Genomic DNA, 11,989 nt, shown 5'->3' with positions numbered 1-11,989 from the left:
CGTGCATAGATGCAGTAGCAAATAGTGGCTTTCTGAAACTACAAGGCACCAACTCTAATGCCATGGGAGGGTAGAGGTTCACTTAATTCAACATAAGTGCTTGCAGTTTAGCCCTCAAAGGATTTTGCAGTGTTTAATTTAAAAATCTTGCTCATCATTGTTTAAAATGCCTCTGCACTAAGTACATTAACAAATGTTAGGGGATACCAGATTTCATTTGGTCAGAAGAAAGGAGGAAAGATGAAGCTGCCACATTTCTTGGCACAACATCAAACTTTCATCCAAGATCAGCTCAGAAAGAATGAAATCAGTAGATAGTCAGACTTGGAAAAAGAATAATGTTCACATGAAAATCACAAATGCCTTTAGATATCCCACTTGAGACATATCAATTTGGTTATGCAATGAAACCTCGTGGGTTGTTGGGGGAGGGGACCCTTAATAGGGCACCGATTTCTTACTGACATTCAAAAGAATGTTTCTAATAAGAACATTCATCATGTAGCAAAGTGTAAGGAAGGACTCACCGTGCAGCAGCTGATGCAGCAGGATCCCAGCGACACAAACAGCTCAGCCTGCTGCTGCGTGGCCATAGCAACAGGCTTGCAACACTTCCCTTCCTCCCCTTCTCTCACAGATCGGGAAGGCGGGGTTGGAGCAATATAACTAGACATAGGGCCCTAGATTTAAAAGAACAAACTGGTTTTAGTGGCCATACAGATTCCTTTGATCCGAAACCGCTCCTTAATAAACCCAACGGTCCCCTACTCCTGTAGAAGAAAATAGTTCTGTCTTCTTCAAAGACAGTTTGCCTATACGGATACAAAGAGCAGGATTAACCCAGCAGACGAGGAACTAATGGAGTGGGGAACTGTTACAGTGCTAATATTAAGCATAGTAACAATTATAAAGAAACTCCCGAGGGATTTTTTTCAGAATTTCAACTTGATTTCATCTCAGCTTTAGAGTCAGGATGTACATGCCACCAGTGAGACATTCTGAATTACATAAATGTCTTTCTAGTCATTAGTAATCTTGCTTTCTAACATACCAAACACTAAAGACAAGGAATAAGAAATCACACAGCTCTTTGGTATTGTTAATCAACTCATTAGTTTAGGCAGCATTTAGTATGCTAGACTGTAATTCAGGATGCTAAAAGATTTTGCTATTTATTTCATTAGGATTTAAATTTCCAAATTTCAGGACGAAAGAAAGCTCTCACATTCTAATAGTCACATTTTGATAATGCTGGAACAGGCTAGGACCTCTTAACATCCAGGAGGCAAGCCTCTCCCTTTCCTGCAGCAGACTAAAAACGTTAACGGGCAAATCGATGTGGACAAGTAATTTTAAACAATGAGTTAATATATAATAAAAAAACCTACAGTTGTGTTTTAGAACCCCACACTAAGAATAATGCTCAACAACACTGCTAGTCCACCTCTTAGAATTAATGTTTTATTCTCTTTTGTGAGGAATTGCTTTTAAATCACTTCAGGCACTCATGTGATCTCAACCATACTGAAACACTTGCTTCCCCCCAAAGAATCCAGATTTGCAGCTGACAGGTTATTCACCAAAGAAGGTGACATTACAGTATGTAGTTACCACCATATGCATAGTTCTATTTATCATGCTACTTGTGACCCTATAAAACTAGAGAGATCTAGACCCTTTTTATGGTGTGCTCCTGCCCTTTTGGCAAGTTTGAACGATTCTATGGCAATATTAATGTCTTAAAGTAATAGTTCTGAAAACAAAAAGGAAAACCCTGCCAGTTGGTAAGAGTTTGAGACACTAACTTGCTTTCTCCATATTCTCCTAGTTCTAGTTCAACACCTCCTAAGCATGTAAAAATGTCATCTGTACATAAGCTGACTCACTGCTCGTCTGCTAGAGCTCTTTCACAAACCAAGCTACAAAAAAATCTATTCAACAGTCCCAGTGAATCCAAAGTACAGGTGGGGCCAAGGCAACCAAACAGAAACATTTTAAAATGGAGAGGCCATTTTCACTTACATTTAGTGTATTTAATCTAAATCTCACAGACACATAAACATTTCCCAATTTACCAAATCAACAAATTAGCCACACCGTTAGAGGAAAAAGATGAATGATTTAAGAAATACAAAGCTGCTAAAAATACTGAGAATGATCAGTACTGAGACCCAGATTTTCTCTTCTTACAGAGCTGAAGGGGATTCAGTCACGAGGGAGGACTGGGAATATAGTGTCTCCATGGCACCACAACCCTCCTTAAATCGATGTTGCAGCAACAGCAACACCAGCAGATTCTGTGGATAGACAAAAGATTTGAGGAAGGCATTCAGAAGCTGTATATAAAATAAGTTAACATCATGATCCCTAACTAAAATCCGTATTCCAAGCTATGGTGAAGGACAAGAAAAAACAACTCACGCCAAAAGGACAAGAGCAGAGTCAACACTGCAGGACAAGAGAAGTCTCTGATCTTCTCCTGCTCCTTCTACATTGAGAAAAGTTCATGTTCCTCCTACTGAAATAGGGTGAAACTTTACAAATATACAGTCAGTGGAAGTCTAATCCAGGAAAGTAACTTCTACTTTAAATAATCTGCTCTAAAACGTTGCAGAAAAATGAATCCTTTCCAGAAAACACTTTTTAAAGTAGTAATTTTCCTTTTATGGATTTTGAAGATCAACAAACCAGAATCTATTCCTGTGTTTTGTTTTAATCTGGCTGATCTGAATGACTTTGGCTTTGTAAAATCCAGTTCAAGAACTTTGATTATTATAATTGTGACTCAAACATAATGAAAAACATCTCAATGACTTCTCTATTTGCACAGAGAACTAACCTTTTACAGCACAAGCTGTTCAGAGCTTTTTTCCTGGTTAGGGTTAGGGTTCAGATCACATCTGACAATCCAGAGCACCCTTAAATCGTGCTAGCAACACTGCAATGATACATCCTCCCTGCGTACCAGCCTCTGAACACTACACTTTTTAGCAGAATCATGCTGAAAAAGATGGCTAAATCTTGAATACCGTTACGTGAAACTACCTAACGATAATGGCAACCCCTGCTACACATTCTGGCTGTTTATAGTGACATTCTGGAGAAGACTAGGGAAGAAAACCTCGTCCAAAGCTACTGAGCTCCCTTCAATCCCTGCACCTCAAGGCACTCACCTGCTCCATCTCTGCCATTAACTCGACCACCATTTTGTTCAATCTGATTTTTTTTCATTTTGTTCAACTGAAATGACTTTAAAAACGGGGTGAGGAGGGAGCCTCCCTGCACGCTGCGGCAGAGCGGCGAGGTGAAGCGGCCCCCAGCCCGCACCCCCGTGGCGGCGCTCCCCCCGTTCCCTCACACGCCGCCCGCCCGGAGCGGCCGCGCCTCAGCTCCGCCGCCCGCGCCGCTCCGCGGCAGCGCTCGACTCCCGCGCAAGCGGCGGCCCCGGCTTCCAATTCGCCAACTACGCCCTTGGCGCTGCTCCCTCGCCGCAGCCACCGTCAAACGCGGTACTTACGCTGTTGACGCAGGGCCGGACCCAGGATGCCTGGCTGCGTAGGTTTTATTCACGGAGCGGGGCGTACGCAAAGAGCCGGTTGCTGCGACAACCAGAGCACGCGGGCGGGAAAGGCGGTGGCGTAGCTGGCAGGCGCTGCGGAGCGGGAAGCTGAGGCGGCGACACATCGGTGGGACAGGGCGCCTTTGGTTATTTAGTCTCAGTCGTTTGTTTTGAAGAGAGAAGTGCGGTTGTTTAGCAGTGGGTTTAACTTTGCGGCTGGTGGTTTTTTTTTGTTGCGCGGTTTTCCATATTGGAGGCTGTATGCTTCAGTCAGCCGAGCCGTTTTCCTCACTGAGGGAAGGGGGAGGGCAGCCATCGCCGATTCTTTCAAACGTTAACGAATTCTGAGGGCGGGTTTAAACTACACCCCTTTTAAAAGAATGGGGTTTTTTTTGAAAAACGGCGTTTTGGTTGCTTTTGCTTTAATATTACTTTGAACCCCTTCTCTGGTTCGGGACGTTGGACTACTTCACTTTAACGCTTTGAAAAACATTCCCTCCCTCACCTTGCAATTTTAAGCTTTCCCTTTTTTTTTTTTTTTTTTTTACAGTGTTCAGTAGAGCATTAAACCAGATAAGACAATTCAGCTGATGAACAGACATAAATGCTGATGACCATGAACCATTCCAGCCTCTTCTTTCATACCGTCCTAATGATCAACGTGTGCTAAAATAGCTCTTCTGGGACACAGAGCACTGTTTAAAGTCAGTAGTTGTCTTTGTGGTACATTACCTGTCCAGTCACCAGGTACCATCATTTTGGAGTATTTTTAGGGATAAGGAGAATCCTTCCCAGGAAAACTTGGGATGGCACATGCTCGTATCTCAGCCAACCTCCCCCCTGATATAGATCCCACAAAAGCCCCTATTGCATTTGGAAAGAGGGCCCTTCCCAAACTGAATGAGGAGTTGCAGTGTCCTGAGCTGCTGACTCAGCAGCGGGCACTGATGGCGCTCTGCGATCTGGTCCACGACCCAGAAAACATCTACCAGGCAATAGAAGTAGGTAAGTGATCTGTTGCAATACGTTTTGACACCGGGGGGGGAAACCCCACTTTACTTTTGTGTGCTACTCTTTTCCTAGCAGTATCTTTGATGACACAAAATGAAGATTTTTTTGTTTTAATCTCTACTGTTTTACCTTAAAAAGGTAAAGAATATTATAATGCCCTATACATGACAGTTATTTGAAGAGTATCCTCACTTGAGGATTTATCAGTGGCTCACTATAGGTTTTATCAACCTATATACTATAGGTTGTTATCAACCTATAAACACAAAAGTAGTGCAGGATCTTTTTTTTCTTCCATTTATTCTGAATTTTAGCTAATTCCTAACATAGCCTAATTAAAAAAAAAAAAAAAGTTTAATTAGTCCAAAGTTAGAGACACACCCCGCATGACCTCCTTGCCGCTTATTTAAATTTCACTTGCCTGGAATCTTCTCTAATCCTGTTACCCAAGAACCTTTCAGGAAAAAACAAAGCAGCGAATTTACGAATTTCTAGTAACATAAAACTACTAAATATATTTTATTTAGGAAGGGGAAAAGAAAAAGCTTTTAGTTATCCTAGAGCAGGAAGAAAAGGCAAATCCCCCCCCTTTTTTTTTTCCTTCATTAGATGTTTTCTACCACGTATGACATATGACAATGTTACCTTCCTGGATTTTTCATGCTTGGGGTGCTCAAAATACTCATATCTCAGATCCCATAATAAAAACAGGCAAAAACCTCTGATGAACCTTTTAATTAATAATATAATATTTAAATAAGTTTTACAAGTTCATTTGCAAAATTGGTGAAGTCATCTTTTGCCATTGATTCTTTCAGCAGTGGATAGCATGGCACATCCAGATATAACTTTACTGGAGGAACAAAACATCAGAGCTTTTTATGCAGAACCCCTTCTCAGAAGTATCTTAGTGATTGTAGAATGAGTCTGTAACAAAAAAAGCCTGGAACTTCATGAGAACTTAAGACACAAGACAATACAACCAAATTTATCATACTCATCAGGATTGTATCTGGCCACCGCTATTTTCAAAAGCTTTTATCCCAGCACTTGGAAGAATCCAAAGTTTGGATTTTGGGAAAAAAAGACACAGGAGCTTATCTTTGCAATTTTTAGCAGTCGGTTGTGTATCTACATAGCTCATTATGTAACAATGAAGAAGTCCTCCAGTTTGCCACTACTTTTTTCTCCATTTACCTCCTTCATATTTATTGATATTATTTGATTATTATTGATATTTCTTATTACCTCATCAGAGATACCAATAATCATGTTCAAAATATTTTAAGTTATTCTTTGATTAACAGTAACTGCTCAAGCACTGCGAGATTGTTGTTTCAGGTTTTTTTTTTGGTCAGTGCTACGTGTGTATACACGTAATTATTAATGGTTCACCAAATTTATTTCTACGTGTGAAAAGCAACGCTGTGTGTTTTTATATGGCCCATGCTACACCTAAGGAAAGATTAAAAAAATGTAGGCATCAATCCTGCAAACACCTGCTTTTCTAAAAGCATCAATAGCTCCACTGAGTTAGAGTTATGTCACTTCATAAATATTTGCAGGATTAGGATTTAACTCGACACAGAAGTCAGCAGCTTGTTTGTAGCATGGCATTTTTGGCAGTAGGCCTTGAAACTTGAAAGTTTCTTCCCTACTTGACATATGACAATGAGAGTTTCACCATCTGGACATGATGAAATTTCTGATTGTTTGCAAATTGTGAGATAAAAATGAGTATTGCTATTTTAAATTAATGTTGAAGGTAAGAAATGTTAAAATGAACTGTTATGTCTCTTAGGATTCTTGGATAACCTGAAGACCTTGCTGCTACATCATGACAGTACTGTCCGACAAAAAACAACACAAATTCTCTATATAATGGCTATGCATAATGTTGGCAGGTAGGTGTAATTCCAGAGTTTACTGAATGGTATGGGAAGCAATAAAGATGTTTCAGTGAGAAATAAGAACAGAATTTCTAAGTTTTGGCAAGATAGGTGCAATGTAAATGAGAGTATTTAATTAAGATTAAGCATCTCACAAATACATGTAAGTTTTATTATGCTTAGTTAAATCTGTCCTCCAATGTTGTTTGTAGGCAAGGGTTGATCCAAAATGGAGTAATTTCTGCCCTCACTGAGCTCTTGGATGATCCAGTAGATATCTGTCGGAAGAACACACATCAGATTTTTGAAATGATGGCAAAATTACCTGAAGGTAGGGATTTTTTCAGTAGCTAAGTATTCAAATAGGCAAAGCAGGTAAGTGAATTTACCTGATTCCCTATGTAATATCTTCCAGATTTATTTTATTCCATTTTTCCTTGAAAATCATATCTAAACCCAGTATATTTTCTATTTTTGCTCATCAGTTTTCTTCAGTTAGTTTTGCTATGAGAATTTATTCTTTGGGTTCTATCATCAGAAAACTTTAAAAGTTATGACTGTCATCTATTGGTGGAGATAACTATGTTTTCTAGAGCTGTTTTTACACTTCTAAAAATTGGCAAATTGTATAATAATAGTGAGACTATCTAGCCAAAATACAGAAAACGCTTTACATAGATAACAAGTGAAATGCCCCATATTAACATAATACATCTGTGAATAGTCCTGTCTATGTATTGGGGGGGCTGATGCTGCTAGATCTCTTAATTTTCTTAGGTCTTATGCAAATTAAGGCTACCTGCCCAAGATACAGGTTGTACGGACTGCACGCTTCAATTTGTATTTCAGAATCCTGCATCAAAAATTCACTTGGTCTCCTTCTGTTCAAAATGATGATCAGCTGTTCATCAGGGTGCACTAACTTCACAGCACCCAGCGTTTGTAGAAATTTTTTCTGGTGTTAGGAGGTACAAATCTTGTGAAATTTGCTTTATGCCTTCCCCGCTCCTTGCAAGCACCGGTGTAGGAGAAGAAAAATGAGCAAGTAAAGGCACCATCCATTGCGCTGTGGATTCCATGGATTAGCTATTAATGTGTCTTTGACCTCAGGCTCATAGGCACTGTTTCTTAAATGTATGCTTTGACATTGCTTTCAGGTGGTGAATTTAAAAAAAACAAACAAAAAAACCCAAAAACCTGGGGGTGATGAAAGGAACAATGAAGAAGTTCGATTTTTCTGATATTTTATTCAAATATTGTTTGCCCTTAGGTAAAATTGTTAAATGGATTTGCTAAGATACAAAGTTAAAAACGTGATAAATTACACCTAACTTCAGATGTCAAATTCAGAATTCATCCTACAGTCCCTGTATAGCAGGAGAAAAATCAGAATCTCGGGGGGCAGAAAGTCGGACCTATCATAGGTGCGTAGTTTAGGATGAGACGAGTTCTGCTCTGGTGATGTCCGTTTATCTCCAGTGAGATGAACAGAAGCTGGGTTGATTACATGGGAGTCGGGCATCTAGCTTTTAAACGCCTCAGTCTAAATAGAGGAATCCAAGCTGAGAACGTCTTTGACTTGCCAGAAGAATAGGTCGTTATACCTTTTACATGCTTTCTTTATATTTATTATGTATCTTTATAGTTTTCTAAATCTTTTATACACTAGGGGAATTTCTGCTGATTTGTTACTTTTATTTCCAGATTTATGATTATAATTTCAATAGTTTTCAAATCTGAGCATTAGTCTTAAACTTTACTCTTCCAATTGATGGAAATAATAATTTCAAAATTAAAATTTCAGTAGATAGATAGAAATTATCAATTAAAAAGCCATACTTTTTAAATACATGGGAAGGTATCTCGTCTGAGGAATTCTGTTACATTACTGGTGCTTAAAAAAGAATTGAATGCTTAAAGCCTTGCTAAGTGATTGTACATGAATTCTAAAAATAAAAATACCTATTTTTACATGCATGCAACCCTTTTTAAAGCCCTAAATAATTGAATCCCTATGAGGGATATTAATATGGTAGCCTGAACAACTTTGTGAACATCACTATAGGGAACCAGATTTTCTCTTAATTTCACTAGCTGTTTTACAGATTTTCGAATTAAATGAGGCAGGGACTTAGCTTGAGTAAATTTTGACTTGTCTGACTGTCTTTAAAGAATTCCTTCCCTTACCTGAGTAGACAGATAGATACCATCCTGTGAATGTGTGGATCGTAATAGAAACTTACGGGAGAAGAAAACTTAACAGAAGTAAATAAATGTTGCCAAATTTTTGCGGATCATTACTAATCATTAACTATTCATCCACACGGGCTAAGGCTGCCTTTTTAGCCCTTGTGGAACTGCATAATTCAGTAATAAGCCTTGCTGTTCAGTCCCTGCTGTACTGAACTTAGTTATTAACTCTAACCTTCGGATGTGGCTGTATCTCTAATAGGCTAACACAGGAGCTTACCACTTGTCTCCTTTTGCTGGTGGCGTTTTCAGATGTGTGCATGATGCACAACCCAAGTTGACTGGAAAGCTTTCAGTTTAAACAGGAAAACTGCCTCAGGGTTTGGTGGCTGCTATACATACCATTTTGGATATGAATTTGAGACTTACAGATGTAAACTACAACTAATGTTAAATGTAAACACCTGCCTGCTTTTAGGTTCTGCCTCCCAAAACTCAAAGCATTTACTAAGTAGGCTGGAAGTTTAGCTACGTAAGCAGAAAATTCACTGGAAGATGAATAAAAGTTCTAGGGGGGGGAAAAACAATTTAAAAAAAAAAGCTATCCATGTGGCCCTGAGAGGAAGTGAGGGCTTTTTTTCATTGTTTGCAGTTAGATGCTTTCTAAAAAGCAGGGACTAAACCCAAGGGTTATATAAAAAGCATTTTATTAGAACCGTCATTTCTATTAGAGACTTACTGTAGCAGGAAGCAACACTAGCTCTTGGTGGTGCCAAAATATAAAACGTTGCTTATTAAGAATTCCACATAAATCAAAATACCTTGCCCAAACTAGAGGATATGTAATGGTACTCCATACTGCCACGCAGGTCTCCTCCCATTGTTCCGTCTTTGTCCCTGTAGGCAGCTGACTATATCAGCTTGGGTCAGGAGCCGCTGACGGGAACTGTCACAAGTGTAAAACCAGTTTGGTGATAATCAGGAAGGGTGAGATTGTGCTATACAAGGAGAAACCAAGTTGCCTCCTGGAGTGGAGGGATAATCCAACCCCTGCTGAGCTGAGAACTCAGCAAAAGCTGAGAGCCAGCTGCAGCGGTGTCTCCTCTCCTGAAAACCTTGCCTTTGATTGAAGGCAAAAGATTCACAGCAGCTCTGAAGTGAGCAGGAGCCTCTGCCAGACAAAGAGCAGCTTCCACATCGTGTTACAGTCCCAACTTAGTGAACGTTGCCTACATTTAGAAGAAAGGCTACAATTCTCTGAGTGGTAGCTGCTTTTCAGTGAGGCTTCTCTTGAGCCAAGGCTGATACTACTTTCTTCATTTTACCTCTCCCACTTCAGGCACTGGTGGCAGATGAGAATCAGGTTTTCCAAACCGAGACTTGTTTCAGGGAATGGTTCTGGAGTTTTGTCTCCAAAAAGCAGAAAAGGGTAATTAGTGGTATGAAAAGAGGGCATTTAAATAATTGTAAAATTAGTTATTTGGTAAGTTCTGTGCATCAGTGCCTTCACTGTAGTTTCTTTTTACATGTAAGTAGAATTACTTCATTAGAAACCTGATATTTATGTCTGTTTTGAATAAATTTTTTTCCATTCATTAATTCTCAACACTTAGTGTAATCCTAATATATTTGCAGTGATCATGTATCAGTGTATGCACATAGGCCAACTTTTCCCCTATTTTTCCCCCCCCCTTCTATTTATAAGAAATTAAAAATTAATGTAGAGGAACTGTTTACATCTGTGAAGCAAGCAGAATTTAATCTTTATCTTCTGATCCTGTAATCAAATCTCTCAGAGAACATGATGTGTCTAGCAGTCTCTTTATAGCTTGCTTGAGTCATACCTTTCTAGGTGAAATTCTCTTCCAAAGCTTAATTTCTTCAGCTATGAAATAGTGCCAGATTTTGACCATTTTCTCTGTCAATGTTTGTGCTATTAAAAGCCTTCCAGACTTGTTCAGGATAGAAGTCCTTGACCAGATTAAATGAGTCTTGCATAGCTTGCTACAGACCAGATTTTCATGCCATGCCCTTTCACAGTTTGGGGGGCGCGGGGAGAGGAATAGAAAGAACCTGCAGTCCTCAGCCTGTTAGGTATGTACAGTCGATAAGATCAGTGGTGTAGAAGCTGAGCTAGCATGTTGTCTGTGAAAGCATCTCTAGGTCATTACCCTTGGAAAAAGGTGTTTTTCTGAGACATGTATTCTTTTTGTTTTGATAAAAATATATATATAAAAATATACATGCCTGTATTTAAGGGTTGGAAGATAACTCCTTGAGAGCAGAGCTGTGTTACTGTAGAATGAACTCGCGTACAGATGGCTACTTACAAGAAAAACAGAAGGGTGCTAAAACTGTTTTCTTTGCTATGAGACAATTTGGGGAATTATCAGGGAGAACAGCAAATATTTTCCAATAGTTAGTAAGAGTCACAAGGCCTGCCATACTTCATTTGACATATTACAGATACAGAAATAGTTTCTGCCTGGTAATTCAGCCTTCTTCAGCTAGCCAAGAAGCTGTCTTCCTCTCTGCATTTACTTCTACACCTCACATGCAGATAATGAGATAGGATGTATCAGCTGGAGGAAGTCAGCAACTAATATACCATTCCACAGCTAGATTTCTGACGATTTCTGGAGCTGAGGTAATGTACAGGGCCGATAAAGCGATATGTTCCATGCTAGACAAAAAGGAACATAAGCTGTACCTGCATTTGGCAGGACATGTAGTTACTTTTGTTAACTGGGAAGTGGTCAGTGACTCCAGTTAGCTCTATGCCAGGCCACCTGGTCTTTCTCCAAACAGGAGTTATTGAGGAAAATGTGGTTATTTTAAGCAAATCCACTTGCAGACTATTTTTGATTCTTAAATTTAAGGATGTATAGTAGCATCCTCCAGGAACAGGGGTATCATTAAAAAAAAAAAAAAAGGTGGGAAATCCACAAAGATCGGGAGAACACTGAGGAGTAAAATTTCCAGAAGAAAAAACAACTTAGTGCCAAGAACTAATGGGTGGAAGAAAGACAAAAATAAGATAGATATATGTGTTCGATAGAGGATAGAAGAGGAAGAAGAACCAGCAGCAGGAGAACATTAAGAACATTGGAATAATTAATAGCAAAACTTTCAATCTTTGTGAAAAGTTAGCTGACACACAATACTTAACCATGTTAGTGAAAGGGTGTTGTGCAATAATAAATGACCTGGCCAATAACAACTGCAGAAATAGTTCTAGGAAGAAAATCTTTCACTAGGATAGGGTTAATACTCAAAAAGTTTAATAATTCTTACCCCTTTTCTGTCCTGTCTTTTATGGGTAATTAATCCTTTTAAACAA

General features: G+C 39.2%; 1 protein-coding gene across 1 annotated transcript in view; it reads left to right on the top strand.

Annotated features, from left to right (window-relative positions):
* Window positions 1-4,365: 4,365 nt before the first annotated feature.
* Window positions 4,366-11,989, top strand: part of RSPH14 (radial spoke head 14 homolog) — a gene marked incomplete at both ends in the record, with an annotated part of 104,342 nt that continues 96,718 nt past the window's right edge. Inside the window, 3 exons of the mRNA XM_082324953.1 lie at window positions 4,366-4,564; window positions 6,372-6,474; window positions 6,672-6,790. Of these exons, the coding sequence (XP_082181079.1) occupies window positions 4,366-4,564; window positions 6,372-6,474; window positions 6,672-6,790 (421 nt within the window). The remainder of the gene's footprint in view (window positions 4,565-6,371; window positions 6,475-6,671; window positions 6,791-11,989) is intronic.

The sequence above is a fragment of the Platalea leucorodia genome, assembly GCF_965183815.1.
Source record: "Platalea leucorodia genome assembly, chromosome: 12".
In the NCBI taxonomy this organism is placed as follows: Eukaryota; Metazoa; Chordata; class Aves; order Pelecaniformes; family Threskiornithidae; genus Platalea; species Platalea leucorodia.
This window is presented reverse-complemented; position numbering and strand designations above follow the sequence as displayed.